Genomic DNA, 19,818 nt, shown 5'->3' with positions numbered 1-19,818 from the left:
ACTTCTGAAACCGATTTGATTGAATATGTATTTGGATAACGAAACTGCTTTCATAAGTTTTTCAAAGTATCAAGTTTAAGAACGAAGTTTGTCTTCCACTGTTGTTATCTCATTGCTCATAGATACCAGTGATGAAATAATTGGTCGAGAATCACGCTGCCGCTTCTTACATCAATTCATGAAGAATATTAGTTCCAATATTAGGTACCTAAGTTCAGTATTAAAAAAAAAAAAAAAAAAAAAAAAAAAACACCCAGCCTCTTGCAACCATGCGTAGGACATTTTAATACTTATACTTGAAATAAAAATATGACTAGATAAAGACGATTGCCTTTGTCTTTGAATTTCATATGTGAATAACAATATAGGACTTTTCAGATAGAGGAGGGGGAGGGGCAGGTTTTATTAAACAAGATCGTACATCTGATATGTTTTAATTATAGGCAACTTGTACTTGCAGGCTAAACTCAGTCTTCTGAAGTCAAACGACAAATACCATTAAGATGTTCAAGAGAATAACGTATCAGCATTATACATACTACAGACACAAAGATACCACTAGGCTCCCAAGTTTCAAAATTATATTGTGTGTGAAAGCAGTTAGTAGATTTAATTCTTTGTCACATGATAGCTAGACCCTGAGAGAAATTCAGTGGGAGTCCACGGGAAAATTCTTTCGTCATAAATAAACGTTGTCCTACTTAGAATTATTATAAAACCAAGATATCAATTGGAAAATGGTTAAAAAGAAATAAATTTAAGAAAAAAGTTAAGACATGGATAACTGATATTTACCCTCTTTTACGCTCTTGGTTCAATTTAGCTGTATTTATATGCTTCGGACATTCGAGGTAGAAATGAATACATCGAGATCCGTTACCTACTAACAAACCTAAAAATACGAGCCCTAGGAGTTATAATTTTTGCCAAATTAACTTCCTGCCATTCTGTCCTTCTGCCATTTCGTCCTCCTGCCATTTTGTCCGCTGCCATTATGTCCTCCTGCCTTTATTTCCTGCCATTATGTCCCCTGCCATTTTGTCCTCCTGCCATTCTGTCCTAAATTCAAAATAAGTGTTGAATGGAAACACGTGTTTATACATGATCTGCAGTCTCCATTTATGTATACATGATTATTACTCAAAGTGTTAATTTGTCCTTCGAGTGATTAACTGTAGCAGCGACGAGTTCATAAAATTTCACCCTAAGAATAAATTATTGGTAACTCAGTTTGAGTTCGGTCGAAGAAATCCTGCGGAGAGGATTTCGTAGTTCCGGGTGAATTTACGTCCCGGCCACACCCTAAAATCATCACTCAACTGTTGATATTAGCTCTCATAGGAGAGAGGGGGCGCGGTGGCTCAGTGGTAGAGCGTTCACCTCCGGTGCTTGAGCTCACTGGTTCGATACCAGCTCGCGCCGTGTGGACTTTGTGGTGGACAAACACCGTGCTCGTGGCTTTTCTTGGGGTTGTCCCGTTTCCTCCCACTTTCTTCATTCCATCATTTCACTCATCTCTCATCATCGCCGTCTCCTTTAGCCTAACCGGCATAACCATGGGACGTAAAACTTAATGATTTCATTTCATTTTCTCATAGGAGAGAAAACATCTGTAATAGTTAAGGGGAAGATTACCTGGTAACCCTGATACAAAGTACCAAAAGTTACGTCTAATTCAAACCAATGTCTATAGAGGTGTACTGAAATTTGATATTTTGAAACCGCCAGTTTGTTGGCCAGTGTACAGAGCCTCTTCTCGAAAGAAAACAGGGTTTCGCATTGTGAAAGAAAGAAAATCATAGTCCAACAAGCGGTTTATAAACACGAGGAACACAATATATTTTTGTTTATTTCTAAAGTATATTTGTTTATTCATTAAAATAAGAAAAACGATCGTTTCAATAATAAAAACCTATTACTATGAACAGAAACTTACTTTAGTAATATATATGTATGTATGTAATTTTATTAAGTAAAGGGAGCATAGTTTTCTCGCCTTATTTTTCTTTAGCTTTCAAAAGCAGATGCATTTCTCGTTATCATGTATGCCGATGGGATTGTTCAATGTTGTTTGATTTCGATATGTATTAAATACCAAAAGATATCGGTGCAGTTTTATTATACGGATCCACAGATTGTAAAATGTACAGAAAAATTTCGGAAAGTCTTTAATTTGCCCATTTTGTCGAGAACAGAATTCAACGAACCCCTGCGGGGCTTCTAACCCGTTCCTGCCCCTATCCCTACTCCTACTCCTATTACTACTTATACTATGGATCCGTATAGTAAAACTGCACGAAAACATCTTACATCGCAAAACAGAAATACCATAATAGTGGATATCTTTTTACGAAAACTTTCAGTTTTACGTCTCACAATTATGCAGTGTAGATATTGTTGGAAAGCAAACATAAAGAATATGCAGTGGCGTAACTAAAGGTTTGGGGGCCCCTTCTCTACAGCCCACTTCACGATTTGGAGCCCCCTGATGGCTTGAGGCCCCCCGCAATGCGAGGTCTGCGGGGTCCTTATTTACGCCCCTGAGAATATGGTTAATTTGGCAATGGGTCTGTACCAGCTGATAATAATATTGAAAAAAATGCTAGGATAGAAGATGGATAATTACTTTTGGGCATTATCATTATAGAGTTATACTCTTAAATAAAAGATATTTGAGATTATATCTGTGGTTAATTATATTGAGGTTGTCATGTAGAATTTAAACCTTAACATATGTAATGGGAATTTTTGGTAGGTATACGCTCGACCGTTTAAAAAAGATATAGCATACATACATCCCCGTAATACGTTCGTTCTTTCGTAAATTTAAGGTGAGTATGCTTAGAAATAGAAAAAATGTGAAACGAAAAACCATACTTTTGAGTGTACAGCAAAACTTGCTTGGGTTAGAAACATGAAAAAATACCATTATATACATTACGCAAATACCTTTGAAAATAATGCAGTTGCTTTTCGTTATCACTTTTAGTTTCAGAGGATAAAATGAAAACATGTGTATCAAAATAGTCCCTCATTTGGGCCTATTTTGAAACAGCAATGGGACTATTGTGAAACACCCTCATAACTTACAAGATTGAAGACTCTAAATAATACTGGAAACTATAATAAAATGCTTTGGGTACAATGTTTCACATGACAAAATTTGGTGTAATTATCTCTGATAGTTACTCAGTTATTCCCTATCGAAAATTAAATGAATAATAACTAGTTTTTTTTTTTTTTTTTTTTTTTTTTTTTTTTTTTTTTTAACTTACAGTACGTACTTAATTTCTTTATCAGTAATAACTTCGCACGTGATGATGGGGAGCAGGCTTGGAGTTAAGAAAAATTACTTTCATGTTCCCATGAAAAGCTGCATATCACCATCATGATCACATAATTTCAATTCAGTAAACTTCGTTGTAAGGGGAATTTGGAACCCTGAAGTGAATACTGTAAAAGTACACGATGCGGATGGTTTCCTGGACCATATACTATAATGGCTGCTCTGGATACTTATCTTTTTAAGGAAAGTTGAAAGTAACATGGTGGAGAATGTAGAAAAGCGTGTTTACAATACTGATGGACATGTAGAACAACTTAATATGCGTTCATTAGACATTCCATTGGTTCTCTCCCACTTATTCAGATTTTACAGCCATCGTGTGTGTATACTTATTGAAGTTGTTTTAAAATTTTTTTTTTTTTTAAAAAAAAGGACTATGAAATGAAACTTTTGCTTTGCGGCATAAGAAGAATTTCGGTGTGCTGATTTTAAATTATCAACCGTTTTTCCGTATCATGCAAGGATTTTCTACACCGTGCAGATGAAGTATTTAATGACCTACTGATTTGTCATATATATATTCAGAATCAATGTGAATATGAAATTTCTACAACACTAGTTACCAACAACAAAATATAATGAAAACAGTTACGAAATATTCAAAAAAGCTTGAACTTCCTGAAACTCGCCTAAATACGAATTATCTACCCCGTCGTTTATTTGTAAACGTGCGCTTTGTCGTCCTGCGTTTGTGGTCTTCACGTGGATTACCTTGCACTAGGCACCAATAATAATCTTCCATTATTAGGGTGGATCACCACCCGGAAGTCAGTAAATATATTAGCTTATTTCCTTAACTACTGAACAATGAAACGTTACATATTATAAATATTGTACTATAAGATAGAGTTATGTTTCAGCTACAACAGAGGACACTGATTTATTTGGTTGTGTCTTCTGATATCGAAAAAGGTAACAAATAAAAGAAAATATTAGATTCGTTTTACAATGAGGACACAAGATGGCACTTGCTGTTAGCAAAAAGCCCAGATTTTACTTCACAACTGATGGCACATCGGTCCACGCACATTCTTCTGGCGATTACTTGAACTACTTCCACAGTGAATACTAGATAGTCCGATTTTAACTGAGCAGTGTTAGGCACATAGCCCACATTTTTACATTAAACCGAACGTTTCCATTTTTGGCACTTAGCACGGATTTTTTCAGTCTACAAATGGTGTTATAACAATGCGTTGTGATTGTACGGGTCCATTCTGAAGATAATGACATATCAACCATGATAATCGAATCAATATTGCTGTGTCCAGAAATTTTTATTTCAGATCCTATCTTTTTTCTATTTCTACATATATGCGATTCTAAACATTCCAACAGGTCTGGGAAAAATCTCTTCCCTTATAACTAGAAACAATATAGGACTGGTGCTTGGTAAAAACATTTAGAATATTCACATGATTTTTCATGGGACATTATGGGTGCGTACATTCACTCGTGTCCGTTCTAGGAGGCCCAAAACTCTCAAAAAGGGATTTTTCCCCATTATTCTTTTCCACGTACATCGTGGGGGTATAAGCTGCATACCATCTGAAAGCTGGTTTCATTCTGAAGAAAATTACATACAAACGAAGAAATTTGGATGAATAGTGCTGGAGCAGTAGCCACTTAACTGAAAGTCTAGAATTTCCTTTATAAAAAACCTAGACTGAAAATGGTTAAGAATGCCCACCTGATCAGCAAGAGATATGTTTGAACTAGATATTGGAAGCAAAGAACATTTTTGTCCAATGTTTTGACAAGTTGTTCTATTATTCGTAACTTAACATGTAAGGAAGGTAACACTGTCTTCTGATATCAATCAAACTTGGCATTTTGTTCACAATTCTTCCTAGTTTAGCGTCCCACGATTATGATCCTAGGGTAACGGAGATAATAATGATGATGATAAACGAAATGATAGAATGAAGAAAATGGGGAGAACCTGGAGATGACCAACGCATACGGTGTTTGTTCACCAGAAATTCCAATTGGGATGAGGTAGGATCGACTCACCAACGCACTAGAAGTGAACGCTCTGCCACTGATCCACTGCAGCCACATATTGTTCATGAAGTCGCAACACCAGAATGCACTTTCAAGCAGACACACGTACCACATCTTGCTTTTTCACGCTACGAAGCAAGCAATGCGATAATTTTCAAGGTCTCGGTATGAATGATGGAAGAGGTAGGGGGTCCTTTTTCAATTATTATCTCCAAGGAAGGAATTTACATTCATAAAGAAATGTATTACAGGAAAACTATATTTTGAAATATTTAAGCAACTAAAATACTGTTCTAGATACGCTGATGAAGTCACTACTTCTAATACGACATATGCTACTTACTATATATAAAGGCGTTGATTGTATAAAATCTGTACATGATACGATAAAACAACTGTTTTATAATCAGAACATTAAATTTGACTTATCTGTCATAAAATAGTTCATGTTGCAAAATCTTCGCAGGGCTGTGTTATATCAACAAACGTACGTGTACGTTCGTTTATAGTTTTTTTTTTTTTCTTTTGCCATAATAATATGCTTAAGAAAATGACATGATCAACGTTTTATCAGCTCTTTTGAAAACCTAAAAAACAGGACTGCATTTGGGAGATTACTTACTTATAGTGTGTTTCATAGCTCTTGAAACATAGGGATGAGTCTATCCTTACGCCCCCACAGGAGCGTATCGTTGAAGCGTGTTCAAAAATCACATCATAGACCATTCGATGTGTTCTCAAGCAGTGAGTGATTAAGACTCGGCTAATGCGTACAACAGAGAGGCCAACATATCAAGCACAGTTCGAAGAAACTCCCTATGTTTTCAGACTTCTGAGACATGCTGTAGATTCACAGTGTGTGAAGTTTTTTTAATCATTGGTTTCAGAATCATACTTTGTGAAATATTAAATGTACATTCACAGTGTGTTCAGTTTTTTTTTTTTTTTTTTTTAGAATGATACCTTATGAAATATGAAATGAAAAACTCCAAAATAATTTTCGATTAAACTGCTTCACTATATTGACATAACTCTCATTATGTTGGTGTTACAACCACCATGTGAAAATTATATATTCCACTGTCAGATCACAAAGATGGTTAACATAAAATAAATACAAGATTTTAGCGTACATGAAAACAAAAAAACGGATTTTACTTAAAACTCTTATATGATTGTTTCGCAGACAGTATTTGTAAATAAGATTTTTGCATACATATTTATAATTTCCATACCCAGACAGAACAAAATAGTTAATTTAAATATTACAAAACAAAACAAAACAAAACACACATTTATTAAAATACTGCTTTTGATTTCTTTAAAAATATGATAAACGAAACATAGTCTTATCATTGTAGATGCTCAGTTATTTATCTACAGCGGAAGACATTTGTACTGAAATAAGTCAAATATCTCTCTTGTCTAATAGTTTGGAATGCAGTTATCACAATTCAATTTGAAATAAAGGCTTTAATACGTAATTAGTTATATATAAATATATATGACAACTCTACATACAAAAAGTTTATCCTTTACAATCCCAAATCAGAAATCACATTATGTTTCTACTGTATCTCTATAGCTAAGCACCTCAAATTATAAATTATCACTGACTTTTGTGTATTGTTACACTATTGATACATGTTTCTTTCTGATACTAACATTGTACACCGTTATGTCTTATATTTCTAACACTCTTGATTTCAGAAGTGACAATTTATACAGTAGACTCCCGAGTATCCGGCTCGCGACTATCAGACTAGTTTTCTTTTATCGTACTTAAATGAGGAAGGCAAGGCGTTCCATTAGCAACATTGTCAAGGCATTGGAAGCGGGTGTCTGCTACGATCCTCCTACGTGTCGTGTGCAAAATACAAGTTGTGACAGAAAGAAAGCAGCATTCTGCTCTCCTTGTTCATTGTTTCGTCAATGTGTAACGGACCTCAATACAGTACGCTTGTTGTTGTTCCTGATTATAACTGTACAGTACGTACAATACTGTATTCGTAAATTGATCTTGGGGTATGCTTAATGTTCATAAAGAAATGAGTTGATAGAACTCCGACCTATCCGGCTTTTTTTTTTATCTGGCTTTTTTTAAAAAAAAAATCTGGCCTGCCCTTAAGCCACATTAGACCGGATACTCGATAGTCTACCGTATTTGCTACTTATGTTTTAACAACTGACAGTCCTTGCTTTACTTTGCAATAACAAACTACAAAAGAGAACTCATAAATACCCCCTCCCCTCCCCCCAAAAAAAAAAACTTGTGGAATATTTACTTCAATTATAACGGGTACATGTAAAGTATTATTGCATCAGCTATGCCGTTATATACATGTAACTCTCCATAACTACAATCAAATGTGTATATTATATTTTACGATGCAAATAAAAAATTTAATAATAAAGCAAAATTACAACGCAACGAATCATGATAGAGTAGACTCTTATATTTACTCATAACAGATTTACCTTACCCCTTCCCTTCTTAAAATTAATCCAATAAGCAAGCCCTCAATGTCAAACTCATCCACCTCCACCCCAACCCAATATCGTTAACCTTTAGACTTAGAATGGTAGAATCATATCAATGCTTTACGAAATAAATATTTACACTCACACACAAAGACTAGCAAAATAACTAAACGATAAATATTAATACATAAACAAACACTACGTAAAGATGATATAACTAGATATAATGTCATAATAAGAAATAAAATGTATTTGACACTCAAACGATTTTTGCCTTAACTCTAAGAATGGGAAGGCATTTTGTGCGAAAATGAATACTGTGTAATAATGATATGGGGAGGTATGTGATGTATTAAAATCTATAACATAATTTTAAATCTTTCATATTAAGACTACAGACGATAATATCCCAATAATTTTTTAATTACATCACGGATCACTTCCGGATGTATCTGTTATCAAAATAGTATTAACATGGACGTGAACTTAACACCAAAGAGTTGAGAAAGCAAAATAAATCTTACCGACAATGTTTAGGAAGTTTAATAAATTAGGTTCATGATGTTTCGAAAACGCTAAGTGACGCATCTTTGGTCAGTTGCTCCACTGCATGAATTTCGTATAGCACAACAGCAAAATAAACGAGAAGTTCACGTATCTCATCATCATTATTCGGATATCCGAGAATTTTGAGAGTCCCTAGTCAAGACAAACCCAGACCGAATATAGAAAGTGTGTAAAACGGTTTAACACAATCACCATCATAGATTTCACTCAACATTACTAAACAAAATTATGCATGTGGCTACTTTTTATACAGTCAGCATCGTAACGAAAGTAAACAAAAATGAAATTTAGTTTTCTATTCTTACTTCGGTTACGTAGATATTTAACTAAAAATTATACGTCCAATAGATAATCCTAGTACTCTGCGATTTCAATGAACTGTATGCATCACATCATTGTTTTCCTTTTTATATTACGTACCACACTTACTTTCAAATAATATGGTGATTTGTATCAATTCAACCAATTAATACAGTCAGAATCAAGCATTTTACCGAGAAATTAGTGTCTGAAGACAAGCCTATGTCAAAGTGAACAACTCATACTGATGCTTAAGGACAACCTTATAACTTCAGAAGCAAATCATATCTTTTGGATTAATATATAATTTCAACACTCAATTAGTACTTTAAGAAAAGCTCACTACCTTTTGAACACATATATCAGGAGATTCAGAAAAGAAAAGAAGAGAATAAATCATAATTAAAAAGACAAAGTTTGCATAGCACAAGGAGCACTTTGTAGCCTCGGAAGAAAATCATAACTCTTGGAACAACATATAGATCAGAAAGGAAATTAAAGATTTAAGAAAACATAGAGAATTAATCAAACCTGAAAAGATAAACTTTTAATCAGAACATAGATTCACTTCTGGATATGATTCGCTTTAAAAATTAAGGAAAGTCCGGTAAATTGGGTATAACCTATAGCTTAAAGATTACCTCATAACCTGAAGAGCAAATAGTATCCTTTGAAGCAATACATACATTAGAATCTCATTTAGTGCTTAAAAGAAAACTCAACTATTAAAATAAAATTTAAAGAAAAAGTCTGAAAATAAATGAGTTTTAAGGAGAACCCCATAACTTCAGGAGCAAATCATAACTTAGAAATAATTAGAGTTTTAAGAAAAGCTCGTAACTTTTGAAGCAACACATACATCATGTACTAAATAAAGATTTCCATAAATATCATGGAACAACCTATACCTCAGGAGAGAAATTTTAGCTTAAGAAGATTATTAAAAAAATGAACAGAGTCTGTAGCTTAAACAGAAAATCATAACTTTTGGACCAACACATATTCGAATATAAATTAGAGTTTCCACAAAAGTTACATAAGATACGGTGCAATAACATAAGAAAAGTAAGAATAAATTGGGTACAACCTGTAGCTTGAGATGATTTTCACAGTTTTAGGAGAAAATCGTAACTTTCGGAACAATAAATAACTCATAAGCTGAATCAGTGCTTTATGAAAAAGTTCACAACAAATACACCAGAGGGTAAATTACAACTTCTAGGCAAAATATGGAATAAATTGTACTTCAGGAGATCAATTTTATCTTGAGGATACTCCAAAAAATTAGGTACAAGCTGAAGCTTAAGCAGAAACTCATAACTTCACAAGAAAATCATAACTTCTGGAACAACACCTACAGCACAAGGTATATTATGAACTTTACGAAAAGTAAGATTATGATACGTTTCTCATAATTTTATCTAATTCCTTATCTCATAATTTTATCTAATTCCTAAATGTTCCTTGTTCACCAATCAGAAATAACTATGTAATTTGTTTTTTAAAAAATTCTAATGTACACTACACAATAAGTATTACATAACCAAAACGCTTAGTTCAAACTGAAAGATTCATAATGTCGCATGTGACTGTTCTTCCAGAATTAATTGTACCTAGGCACGTTCTGTGAAAAGATTTTAAAGTAAAAGCTGTAACACAAGGAAAATTTTGAGATTATAAAGTTTTGTACTGAATTAAGTATCAAATATGTACGCTTTCATTCCATTCATAAGTGTATATTTATTTTGAAAATAATCGTACATTACTGACAATTCTTTTCATTTACACAATGAATTAGCAACTTCTTTCAGAGCCATATAGAAACCAGCTAATTTACAATGGTGTTGAGTTCGCTGTACAACTGAACTATCTATCAGTGGTTGTGGTGGTAATTCTTTACTCTAGTTATCTAAAAGGAAATCTGTTAGCATAAGATTCATAGTCCACAGTTAAGCTTTTTCATTAGCCACGATTTAATTGTCGATTTCAGTCTAAATTCTATAGAAGACATAGAAATGCATATACTGCATACTGCTGTCATCAGCATTACTGGTACCAGGTTGAGGACTAATATCTCTGAAAGATATTTCCACTACTACCGAACGCACTTTCTCTTTATCTATCTCTTCTCCGTGAGATAATTTTTATTAGGTCCCTATGAGAAATAAAAACACTATACTACTGAAGTTTCGTATTAAATATCTATGCAATACACCAAACACTTCTCCCTTCATTCCGATCTGGGTTCGAATACATTTCGGAAAAGAAAAGTGTCAGACAATGTGCATCCAGACTAGCTACAATTCTGTCATGATTACGTGTGATGTATAAAAGAAGAATGAATAGTTTCTCCGCAGTGTTTCTCGCACATTACCTGAAATTGAAGTCAAGTCAGATTCTGGAATTTATGTTGGTAACTAATGTGCTTAATCGACAATTATGTAAAATATTACGAGATGTGTGCGTTTGATACCCCATACATAAGCTTCTGAAACCCACTTTATCTTACGAATTTGGTTAATAATATTAGATGTATAAGTTCATAAATTTACTGATAAATGGAGGCCAAAAATATTTCACTTTCGACAAAAAATTTGATTTCCTAGAACAATTTTTTATTTTGCTGTTAATATTGACCACAGATAACATAAAATGTATAAAATTCAACACACCTTTCCCCTGGTTGTAACAAAAGTTTTGTTTCGATTAACTGAACTAACACAACATTTGCAGTATTATTTTTCTATTTCTGACTGACTTCAATTCAGATTACTATGAAATCGTGATACAAATGTATGTCACAATGGCAAGAGAAAGCTTTGCAGACAAGTGCAACACAACGGTTAACATCGAATGTGAAGGGAAAAAATTATAATTGAGTATTATTTTACGGAGTCTGGCTGTAATCATAATCAAAACGTTGCATTATATAGTGATGTATGAAAATAAGAAAACACATTATAACAATGTGAAAATACACAAAAATTTTCATCGTTCTCACGACAGTTTGAATTTATTTCTTATTTTATTATTATTATTATTATTATGTTATGGCAAGATCTTGAATTGTCAAAGACAGTGTACGTCGGATTTTGGTATTTCAAGCAACTTACAACAAGTACTATTTCTTGCCAATATTTACAGTGGTCTTCCCACAATGGAAGAACATGTTTAAAAAGGAATTTCAACAAGCACCATTAGTAAAATTTAATTTAAAAAAAAAAAGAGAGAGAAAAACTGCCACCAATAAAATATCACATAGCATAACAACTTACCACTAAGAATAAAATAATAATCGTATATTCATACTTCAACGAACACAATATATATACTAAATGGTCATGGAAGTTACGGAAGCTTCTATTACGCTTATAATATAAAGAACACATTAATATTTCTCTTTCACTTCCACAAACAAATATTAATCTGACATACACTTCTGTTAAATAAAATGATTAAGTACGTCTAATTAATAAAAAACGTAGAACCAATTTTTTACTTATGCAACTGCTACTTCTTGAAATAACACGGAAGACTACAACGAATTGCACATTTTTCTCTACAGCCATACCTGAGTCTGTAGTGACAACTAATACTACAGGTACAAAGAAAAGGAAAAAAAAAAATCAAACAACAAAATCACATCTTGTGGCAACCAGAAGACATAAGCTAATACCAATAATTATCACATTAGAAATTCAACTGAATTTGGTACATGCAGTTACAATAGATTAGGTACAATACAAGTATTTAGCCTTCGACTCTCATTCATTCATTTACGTTGACAGGTAAATAGAAAATTTTCCTTATTATCTACATATAAATACTTTTACTGCAAGTTTTCCTTAAGGCACATCATACTGTCGCCACTGAACATTTTTTTTCTCTCTCTGAAATTTACACTTTTATTGTCTGTCCACTTTGACTTTCCGGTGGTTTATGGCCGTACATAAAAATGGAACAAATAACTAATAATGCACCTAAAGCAAACTGAAATGATATCTGGAAGTTAAACAAGAAAACTGAGACAACGCACGAAATAACAATAGCTAATGATGTAGCAAAACCTTTTAGAATATTGTCTGCATATTTCACTACTACAGCAACAATAAGTCCACCTGCTGCCTGTAAAATTATCACATAAATAACAAAATAATCATATCCAAAGAAGAACCCTTTGTTTTTGATTGCTTCATGATCAGATACAAAGCAGGTAATTAACCCAAATGGTAAAGATAAGAAACTTAACTGCACATTTCGCATCCAAACCGAGATATCTGAACCTTTCAAGATCTTCTCAAAATATATTCCTGCAAATCCGGAAAGAACACACGCAGTCAGAGCGGCAGCAAAACCTAGAAAACGATTCTGCTGAATTCCACTGGTTGTAACAGAAGGTTCTGTTTGGGCCAACTGAACTAACACAACACCAATTAGTAACACAACAAGGGCAACCCATTGGAGATTTCTTAAACTGCGTCGCAAAATCACAACGGTAAACATTGCTGTCGTTAGGATCTTTAGCTGATATGACACCTGAAAAACAAACAAACAAATAAATAAATAAATAAAAGAAACAGATATACAATTAATGAAAAAATCCCCCTTCAGCTCCCTGTACACTAAGTTAAAACTGTCCTTAATGAAAAGTTGTAATTGTTTATATAATTTTAAGTATGCCCACCAACTAGCCTGCAGTTACGCAAATATTAATGCTCAAATATAAATATGGTTGTGATCTTGTCTGATTTTGAAATAATAACATTGAAACTATTAAGTTTTTCAGTTGCATTTAAATCGTCATAATAGTTTTCAATCTACAAATTCCCTGCACGTTAGCGCCATCTATTGACGTCAGGCACGCAGAGCACGGAGTGGGACGACGACTGTTAATTACCAGGAATTAGTGTTATTCACAGACAGAGATATTTTCCTTTTATAATAACGATAACGAGTGGGGTTGTTCTGATCTCAAAAGAGTCAGGTTTCAGTCTCTAATCAGATAACCGACACGTACTGAGCTAGAAGTTGCTTGGTATTCACCATTATCCAGCTCATAAGCGTGAAAATGTACCAATATCATAGTGGCAGAAATTATAATATGAACAGGAGTTACTAATAATGGACGGATGGCATCTTAACAGTTCAGTGTTATGTTGTGCCTTTGGTTGCAGTAACAGTGGTTCGTTCATATTATTGAAGATAATCCCCGTCTTTATAGGATAAGAAAGACAGACGAGATACTTCAGAAAGAGGTTATTGAGCGGATTATGTGCTCAAGGTACTCCTTGGATGTTAATACTCAAAAGCCCATCTGGGACGAATTGTAAAGACATAGATCGTAGGACCCTGGCACCTCCCGCAAATCCTAAACATCTGGTAACAGGGCTCCTGGAGAAATGGCATTTAAAAATGGGTGGCCTGTACTTTAAATACCTTGTGTAACTGCTGGTCGTGAATGTGTTAACGAATTTATTTACATCATAAACATATAACTACCCCTTTCAATTTTCTATAAAACATATAGAAATAGTATCGATTCTGTTTGTATCTTATAAATTAATATTTCATTAATAAGTACAGTGCAGCATAGTCAATAAGGGAATTAACAAAATGTCGCTAGTTCCAATCTACTGCGTGATTATAGGTTTTATGTGCAACTTGTTTCTGCTCCTAGAAGCAAAATTCCGGATGCACTACTACAGAATCTTATAACTAAGCTCAGTTAATCGAGAAAGTTACAACAGATATTGTAAGGTTCCATTCCCATACGCACTGTAACCATATATCTTTACTACGGACACGTGTTTTCATGTTCTTAATACAAACAATAGCAGCCGACGGTAAGAGACCACCAGGAAGACCCGAACAGGATTCGGGAAAACCACGTAGAAGGTCGACTTCCCCTCATGGGTCCTCCCTCCAAGAAGACGTCAAGAAGAGGAAACTATCAGTTATATCTGATCAACACCTTCTTATGGGGCCCAGATCGAATGTGGAGAACTCCTTTAAAACCATCTCCTGAGGTTGCTATAAGCGAAAAAGATATCCCTTATTCACCTTCCCCCGGGGCTGCTATGAGCTACGCAGAATTCCTTTAACTATCTCCCGAGGCTCCTCTGAACGAAGGAGATGTCCTGTAACTACCCACTCCTGAGGCTATGAGCGAAGGAGATGTCCTGTAACTACCCACTCCTGAGGCTATGAGCGAAGGAGATGTCCTGTAACTACCCACTCCTGAGGCTATGAGCGAAGGAGATGTCCTGTAACTACCCACTCCTGAGGCTATGAGCGAAGGAGATGTCCTGTAACTACCCACTCCTGAGGCTATGAGCGAAGGAGTTATCCTGTAACTACCCACTCCTAAGGCTATGAGCGAAGGAGTTATCCTCGATATCTGTCTAAAGCCATTACAAGCTAAGGACAATTGAACCTTTATTCCGAGGCCACTTTCGTGTGCCGAGGATCTTTATTGAATTTTGAATATATTTACAAAGTTACAAGAACTTTTATAAGACTTTATTTTTATAATATAAGGTGATGGTTTAAATCTCGAGTCCATAATTTAAGACTCTACCAAACCGAACATTACAATGTAGCCAAATGTCTAAATTCGTTCTCAAAGTCATGTTGTATGAATAATTTTACAAATAAATGTCAAATATATATATATAAATTACACTGTACCTGGTAAGTTGCAGCATCGAGATGAGATGCCGATATATAAAGAAGATTATTTTGCAGGATATAGACTAGTGACGGCACACACACTTTCAAGGTGTCAATTGGTTCTTCTATGATAATACGGCGTAATGCTGCGAGGAAATGTTGAAGTGTGCCTTCCTCGTTGAAAACCAATCCCAAGCATGTTATCAACTTAACAACTTCTGCCATAAGCACAGCTGTCATCAAAGAACAATCAAATAAATCAACTAAAAATTATTAGCATTTTCCACGAGCATTCTTTTAAAATCTTTAAATGCATGGTTATTCTAGGCTTCATTTAGTCTACTAAATCAGTGTTTTGGCTTTTGATTTAAGAGCCTACATACTAAAAAATAATACAAAATTTACCATTTTTCTTTTGCTTGTTTTTCGTAAGTGAAAGGAGATAATGAACTTACCACAATCATAGATAATGTTATTCTACAACAGAAAATATGAACCTGAAGAATTTGCAGTGTTGCCATCCATAGAAATTACAGTATTGCCAGAATAACAATTCCCCCAAATCTAAGTTAAGGCAACGACTAGAGGAACGAAGTTGGCTGCATTTGATTACGTATCATGTTGTTGTTGATATCCTGTGACTACTTTTTAAATATCATTATTATTTAGTTTTAATAATTGTATCTTAAAACTATTTTGTTTAAATTAAATACAACCATTATTTAAACAGTAGTCCACAGGATTCCAAGAAAACATGATAGGTAATCAAACGCAGTTGACTTCGTTCCCCTAGTCGCTGCCTTAACTTTGATTTTGGGGGAAATGTTATTCTGATAACACTGTAATTTCTATGGGTAGCAACACTGAAAGTTCTCCAGGTTTATATTTTCTGTTGTAGAATAACATTATCTATGATTGTGGTAAGTTCATTATCTCCTTTCACCTATGAAAGCAAGCGAAAGAAAAATGGTAAATTTTGTATTATTTTTAGTATATCAGGCTCTTAAGTTGAAAGAACTTAAAGGAACGTACATCAGATTGAAAGATGTAGACGCTTTCAGTGAAAACAAATGAACAAGGGCAGATCGGAAAGTAACGCATAATATTTTTTTTCTTCCCAGACATTGCAGCTGGAATGGTGAAACTGCACGACGAGAGAGTTTGAAGATCGCGCTACAGAGGGTATTTTGTTCTCCTGTGCAACTCTAGCGTGAGAAACGTGATCTACGAAACAAACATGGCACGCATGTTACTGTCGCCCACGTGTGAAGAGCAGCGAAGTGCGATTAGATTTCTTTTGGGGTCAAAGGGCATACACCGAGTGAAATTCACAGGGACATGCGTGGCGTGTATAGGGACGATTGTGTGGACCGTAGCAATGTCTCCAGGTGGTGTGCATTCTTTGAAGAGGGCCGTGAGAACCTTAATGATGCGCCACGCTCCGAGCAGCCGGTAACAGCTTCAACACCGCAGAATATCTGCACCATCGCGGCAGCAATTTTGAACGATCGGTGTGTGGAACTGGCACCGTAGGACTTTCACCTCTTTGGTTCCATGAAGAAATCCCTGGCCGGCCAACACTTTGCGACAAACGTGGAAGTGAAATCAGCAGTCCGCAGATGGCTATACTCCAACCAAACGGACTTCTACGAACAGGGCATCTTGAAACTGCTACTACGCTGGGAGAAATGTGTTGAGAAACTTGGTGTCTGTTCAGAAAAGTAGGTCAAAGATGTAAGTTCATTTGTGCTTGTTTGGTTTTGGTACATATTAAACTTTTTGGAAAAAAAAATATATTGTGCGTTACTTTTCCGATCTACCCTCGTACTGGGAGAAAATAGAAATCCAATCGAAACAATTATTTCGGAAGCTTCCTTAGCTTATACCCTGAAATCTAGGGTTAAAGGATACGTTATATTCTCAAGCAATTCGATAATTTTTTATCAGTATTTCTATTATATAAATATAATATATTTTGCGCTTCTTTTTTTTAAAAAAAAAAAAATACCGTATTTACTCGAATATAAGACCCGTTAGAGTAAGTGGATACAAACATCCTCTATAATACCACTATAGAAAATTCACGCAACTAGAAACCAACAGTTCATCAGCAGCAGCAAAACCAGTGACTTGTTAGAATAGAAGTATCTTTCAAGATAACGTTACCGATAGTACGATCAATTCTGAAAAATACTATGCTTAAATTTGTATGCAGTGTTATCAACTGAAAAATTACACAACCGACAATAGAAGTTTACACTGTCAACATACTCAAATCAATGATATTGTTTATTTTTACATGATTTTCTTCAACTTAACAATGATTCAACTGAGAAACCAAATATTACAACCTTAATTTAACTCACTTCCCGACGTCATACAATAACGAAATTTAGTACAGCGATAGAAGTCAGATGAGAACACAATATTACATTATTAATTTCATATATTTCTATATTTTTAACGAAGAGTAACTTTTAGTTGGACCGTACTGAAAAGGACCGTACGGAGGTGAACCGTGTTCTATTATATAAAAATGAAAGTGTTGTTTTTGATTCAATCACGGGAAAGCAACTGAACCGATCAAAATGATTCTTTGGATATAGTTATCACCTATCTTGAACTGGGTTTTTATCATGTTACTCTAATTAAAACCCACATCCTAACAGGGCAGGAGGGTTTAAAATATATGAAAAAAAAAGTATCTCACAAATCCCTCACACTACAAACACGAGACTCGGTATAAACTACACTAAAATAAATAGACACATGTCCCAGCATTTTTGAATTTTTTTCTTTTTAAGGAGGAGTGGCATTATATATATTATTAAATAAAATAATGAGTTTGTTTGTGTGTTTGTCTGTCTGTCTGTGTGCGGCCTGAGGACCAGACGAGTGGACAGAGTTAGCAAATTTTGGTCAGGGGTACCTTGGCCCAGGCCCCAGATCAAGACGAAGCCCTTTTTTCAAATTTCGAACCAGGGGAGTCTCAGGGGGGCGTTTACCGGAACCGGCTTGGGAACCACACAAGTTGATCGAGAGTTACCAAATTTTAGTCACGAATACCTTGGTCCAGGCTCCAGACCAGAGTTAAACGTTTTTGTCAAAATTCGAACCAGGGAGTCTCAGGGTGGCGTTTACCGGGCCACGTAAAAGTAGTAGAAAATTACCGATATTAGTGTCAAAATTAATAGTTTTCGCGGTCGCTGAAATCAATGGCGAAACTCCGATCGCATTAACTTCCAAATTCACGCTATTCGGCTCCTGGACGGGGGTGACCGGGGAGGGGGGGATACCGAGACATGTAAAAGTAGTCAAAAAATGATGGATATTACTGTCAAATCCATAGTTTTCGCGGTCGCTGAAATCAATGGTGACACTTCCATTAGCGATGACTTGCAAATTCAGCTACAATTGTATGTGGGCCGGTGGTCGGCGGGGGGGAATACCAAGACATGTAAAAAATAGCCCAAAATGACCGACATTAGTATCAAATTCATAGTTTTCGCCGTCGCTGTAATCAATGGTGAAACTCCGATCGCATTAACTTCCAAATTCACGCTATTAGGCTCCGGGCCGGTGGTCACCGGGGGGAGTGAGATACCGAGACATATAAAAGTATTCCAAAAAGAGCGATATTGATGCCAAATCCATAGTTTTCGCGGTCCATATCTCATATAGTCTCGCTGCTAAATATGGGCTCGGCTCAATTCAACTCAACTCAACTCAATACGTTAAACTCAAAATCAACTCAACGGAAAAAAAAGAAAAGAAATAAAAGGACGTTTCGCAACCTCGTTATTTTAGTTCTTTTAAATGAAATGATGCATGTTAAATGACAAAATGATACGATGAACACATTCATTTATAACCCCTTCTCTGTGTAATTTTCTGACAAACCCTGTACTTTTTACTTAGTTTGTGTAGTAATATTTTTAAGTAGCTACTGCTTCAGCACAATTCACTGGAATATCATGGTTCGTACGTCTTTCTCTTCAGAATACAACAGGCTCTGTAATGATACCATGCTCATGTATACATGAGGTACGAGAAAAATGAACTGGGGATAATTCGGTAAGTTACCCTCAGATATCCCTTCCTTTTTAAACTTTGCCTTCTTTGGAGCGGCCGGCTACAGATACCTGAATATCACCTACTTTGAAAAATACTGTCGTGTATACGTAATGTGTATGTCAAATTTCATTGCAGTATCTAGAATAGTTACGAGGAAAAAAAATATTTCTCAATCCTATTTGACAATATCAAATTATTTCTTCTTTTTCAGCACTGGAAATCATGATTAAATAGAGGATATTAGTTTCCTAAATAGCGAACCAAATGCTTTACTAATAAAAAATGTATTACTCCGTTCAACACAGATAAATTCAGTAAGATATATTCGTGGATGTGATATTACGCCCAACAGAATAGCCTATAGTGACCGAGTGAGA

At 34.9% G+C, this 19,818-nt stretch overlaps 1 protein-coding gene across 2 annotated transcripts in view; it reads right to left on the bottom strand.

The window, feature by feature from the left end:
* Window positions 1-12,587: 12,587 nt before the first annotated feature.
* Window positions 12,588-19,818, bottom strand: part of Ugalt (UDP-galactose transporter) — a 34,401-nt gene continuing 27,170 nt past the window's right edge. For both annotated transcript variants that reach the window (XM_081761597.1, XM_081761598.1), the window contains 2 exons: window positions 15,386-15,600; window positions 12,588-13,234 (listed from right to left, as the gene is read on the bottom strand). In XM_081761597.1, the coding sequence (XP_081617723.1) occupies window positions 12,596-13,234; window positions 15,386-15,600 (854 nt within the window). In that variant the 3' untranslated portion in view covers window positions 12,588-12,595. The remainder of the gene's footprint in view (window positions 13,235-15,385; window positions 15,601-19,818) is intronic.

Source organism: Thermobia domestica, chromosome 6, assembly GCF_964235325.1.
Source record: "Thermobia domestica chromosome 6, izTheDome1.hap1.1, whole genome shotgun sequence".
Taxonomy (NCBI): domain Eukaryota; kingdom Metazoa; phylum Arthropoda; class Insecta; order Zygentoma; family Lepismatidae; genus Thermobia; species Thermobia domestica.
This window is presented reverse-complemented; position numbering and strand designations above follow the sequence as displayed.